General features: G+C 67.5%; 1 protein-coding gene across 1 annotated transcript in view; it reads left to right on the top strand.

The window, feature by feature from the left end:
* Positions 1-241: 241 nt before the first annotated feature.
* EMIHUDRAFT_241694 (hypothetical protein) overlaps positions 242-3,381 on the top strand; it is a gene marked incomplete at both ends in the record, with an annotated part of 5,189 nt that continues 2,049 nt past the window's right edge. The window contains 7 exons of the mRNA XM_005773252.1: positions 242-450; positions 624-699; positions 1,177-1,308; positions 1,534-1,674; positions 1,762-1,819; positions 2,275-2,449; positions 3,070-3,202. Coding sequence (XP_005773309.1) covers positions 242-450; positions 624-699; positions 1,177-1,308; positions 1,534-1,674; positions 1,762-1,819; positions 2,275-2,449; positions 3,070-3,202 — 924 coding nt within the window. The remainder of the gene's footprint in view (positions 451-623; positions 700-1,176; positions 1,309-1,533; positions 1,675-1,761; positions 1,820-2,274; positions 2,450-3,069; positions 3,203-3,381) is intronic.

The following is a 3,381-nucleotide window of genomic DNA, read 5'->3' as shown; positions in this document are numbered from 1 at the left end:
CAACAACTGCCCGTACGACGTGTTCCTCGATGGGTGGGGCTCGCCCAATCCAAGTAGTGCCCTCCCAACTCTGGCATCGTGCTATGTCCCTAAGGCTTCGAGCTGCGTGATCGGAAAGTCGTGCACGACGGACGAGCCTATCTCACAGGGGCACCGCTGCGACGTGGCCGCCGCGACGCGGACTCCCGATCTCACATCTCAAGGGACGCGGGTGACATGGTGGCCTCGGGGACAGCAAGGCATGAGCCAGATGATCGAGATGAACCCGCCTCGGCCGCTGACATTTTTCAAAGGCGAAGGCGACAAGCTCGGGCACGTTAGCTTCTCGAACTACGACGGTTTTAGCATGTCGGCGATGTACGTGGCTCTGGACGAGAGTGACAACGTTGCGTGCGCCGACGGTGGTGCCAAGTTTGCCATTGGCGACCCACTTCCCGACGCGAGCAGCAAGTCCGGCTAGAGAGAGAGAGAGAGAGAGAGAGAGAGAGAGAGAGAGAGAGAGAGAGAGAGAGAGAGAGCCGAGAGAGAGAGAGAGCAGAGAGAGAGAGAGCAGAGAGAGAGAGATTGAAAATGGCGACAACAGTGCCGAGCAGCAGCAGCAGCACGCCCACGGCCCGAGCCAGAGCGAGGAGACGGAACGGCCGAGCCGACAACGGAGGCAGCGAGCAAAAAGGCAGCGCGGCGCGGCTCGCGCGCCGCGTGCGCCAAGCAGCCGAGGCTGCCGAGGCTGCCGAGGAGGCCGAGGAGGCCGAGGAGGCCGAGGAGGCCGAGGAGGCCGAGGAGGCCCCCCCCTCCCCCCCGGCGACTCGAACCGGGAGCCAGTCGACGCACGAACGGAACGCTCGCACATCACCGGATATGTCAACTCGCATCAGCGAGGCAGCAGCTCATATACAGTGGACTCTACTCAAAGCAGCGCAGAAGCGCTCGCAGAGCGGTGCGCAGCGCCGCGCACGCCACGCCGCGGGCGGTCGGACGAGCGCAGCGTACGTCGGCCGCGAGCCGCGTCGCCAGCCGTCTCGCGAGAGAGCGGCGCCACCACGTGCGCGCAGCAGCCGCCGCGGCAGAGACGAGCCGCGGCGACGTCCGCTAACTGCCATTGGCGGTTTCTATCAGACACCCAACGCAAGTCGCTGGCGCAAAAAAAACGCCAGATTTACCGCGCTCGCTGGCGAGGCTGGCGAAGGCCCCACCGGCGCAACGCTCACGCACATGCCTCCACTGCTCGCCACCGCTGGCGACGACGGCGTGGCGCTGTGGGACGGTGGCGCGGTGGCGCGGCGCCGCTTCTCGCCGCACGCCGCGCAGGTCAGTGCGCTCCGCTGGACCGCCAACGACCGTGTCCTCGCGAGCAGTTCCCACGACGGGTCCGTTGTCCTCTCCGAGCGGGACGGCTCGCTCTTCGATACGCTGCGGCCGCAGGCGCGCGGCCCCGACGGCCCCGCGCCGGTGCTCTCCGTGACGTGGAGCCCCGCCTCGCGCTACCTTGCCTCGGGCTCCGCGGACGCGCTGGTCCGTATCTTTGACCTGCAGAAGCGCGAGCACGCGCTCACGCTGCGTGGCCACCGCGCGGGCGTGTGCGCGCTCTCGTGGAGCCCGTCCGAGGTCCACGTCGCCTCCGCCTCCACCGCCGGCGACGTGATCGTCCACCGCGTGCAGGGCTCCGTCGCTGCGGTTTGCCGCGCGGATACGGCGCCGCCGGGCGCGCGCGGCGATCACGCAGTGCGCGGTCTGCATTGGTCGCCTTTCCACCCGACGAAGCTGGCGACGGGGTCGGAGGACGGCGTCGTCTCGCTCTGGGAGACGGCGGCGCCGCTGCGTGGCGGCTCGCACGCTGCTGGAGCCGCAGGCTTGCCACATTCACACGCACAAGCACACGCACAAGCACACACACACACACACACACACACACACACACACACACACACACACACACACGCACGCACGCACGCACGCACACACACACACACACACACACACCGCTCACCCACGCGCACCGGGCCTCGCACTTTGAATGCCGTGCGCTCCGGTCTGCAAGACGTGGAGTCGCGAGGGATAGCCCGGCCGTCGCCCCACAACCTTCGCTGTGCGTGTGGAGAAGTCGACCCTCTACCACTAGAGAGGAAGATGGGAGGTCGGCCTTGAGAGCTTACGGGGGGTCTCCCCGCGCCAGACGAGACTCTGCCTCTCCTCTCGGGGATTGAACTGGCCCTGTGCGAGAGGAAGATGGGTCGGCCTTGAGAGCTTACAGGGTCTCCACTACCTCTACCTCAGGCTTACCGCGTGCAGTTCAGCTGCACAAGTTTGAGGCGCACAGCGCGGCCTGCTGCGGCGTCGCGTGGTCGGCTGTCAACCACCACTTGCTGGTGTCCGCCGCCGCAGACGGAAGCATCGTCTTCTACGACACGACCCGCCTCGCCGTCGTGCGGACACTCTGCTCCGACCAATCGTTCGCCGCCCTAGAGGCAGACCACGGGAGATCACGGGAGATCACGGGAGATCACGGGAGACCACGGGCGCTCGGGCCACGACTAGACCTCCGGCGGACGCGTGCCCCGTTCTGCCTCGCGACCCCACGGCGTGCGCGGTGCCTCTCCTCTCCCCCGGGAGAGCGAGGTCCGCCCGTCCCGACGCGCGGCCGCTCTCTGTGCGGCCGCGCGCCTCGAAACGTCCAAGCAGCGCTCGAGAGGGCACGTACTCCCTCTGTACTCAGCCGTAGCGAGCTGGACTCGCTGTGTTCGTATCCCCCCCCCTTGCATTCACACGGCGCTGCAAAGACACGGCACACGGTCCCGCCCTCCCGCCCCGAGGTCGGCGTCTGCACCACCACGCAGGTTCACCTCCCTCCTAGGAACCTTCTAGGAACCTTCTAGGACCCTTCGCCACGCAGGTTCACCTCCCTCCTAGGAACCTTCTAGGAGCCTTCTAGGACCCTTCGCCACGCAGGTTCACCTCCCTCCTAGGAACCTCCTAGGAGCCTTCTAGGACCCTTCGCCACGCAGGTTCACCTCCCTCCTAGGAACCTCCTAGGAACCTTCTAGGAACCTTCTAGGACCCTTCGCCACGCAGGTTCACCTCCCTCGCCTTTGCGCCCGACGGGCTCCACCTCGCGTGCGGCGCCGCCGACGGCAGCGCGTGCATCTTCGACCTGCGCTCCTCCGACGACTCACCCCTCTGGAGCACCCGTGCGCACGACGGACCCGTCAGCGCGATGGCCTTCCAGCGCGCTTCGGGAGCCGAATCACCCGGCGGCGGCGGCGGCGGCGGGGTGGAGGCCGTGGGGGGCGACGGCGAGGGAGGTGGAGGTGCGGGGGGAGGGGTCCGAGGAGGTGGCGAGGGGGATGCTGTAGAGTCGGCGTGGAGGCGTGGGAGCTGGGGACT

Source organism: Emiliania huxleyi, assembly GCF_000372725.1.
Source record: "Emiliania huxleyi CCMP1516 unplaced genomic scaffold EMIHUscaffold_340, whole genome shotgun sequence".
Taxonomy (NCBI): domain Eukaryota; phylum Haptophyta; order Isochrysidales; family Noelaerhabdaceae; genus Emiliania; species Emiliania huxleyi.
Note: the sequence above shows the minus strand (reverse complement) of the source record. Positions and strands in the feature narration are given on the sequence as shown.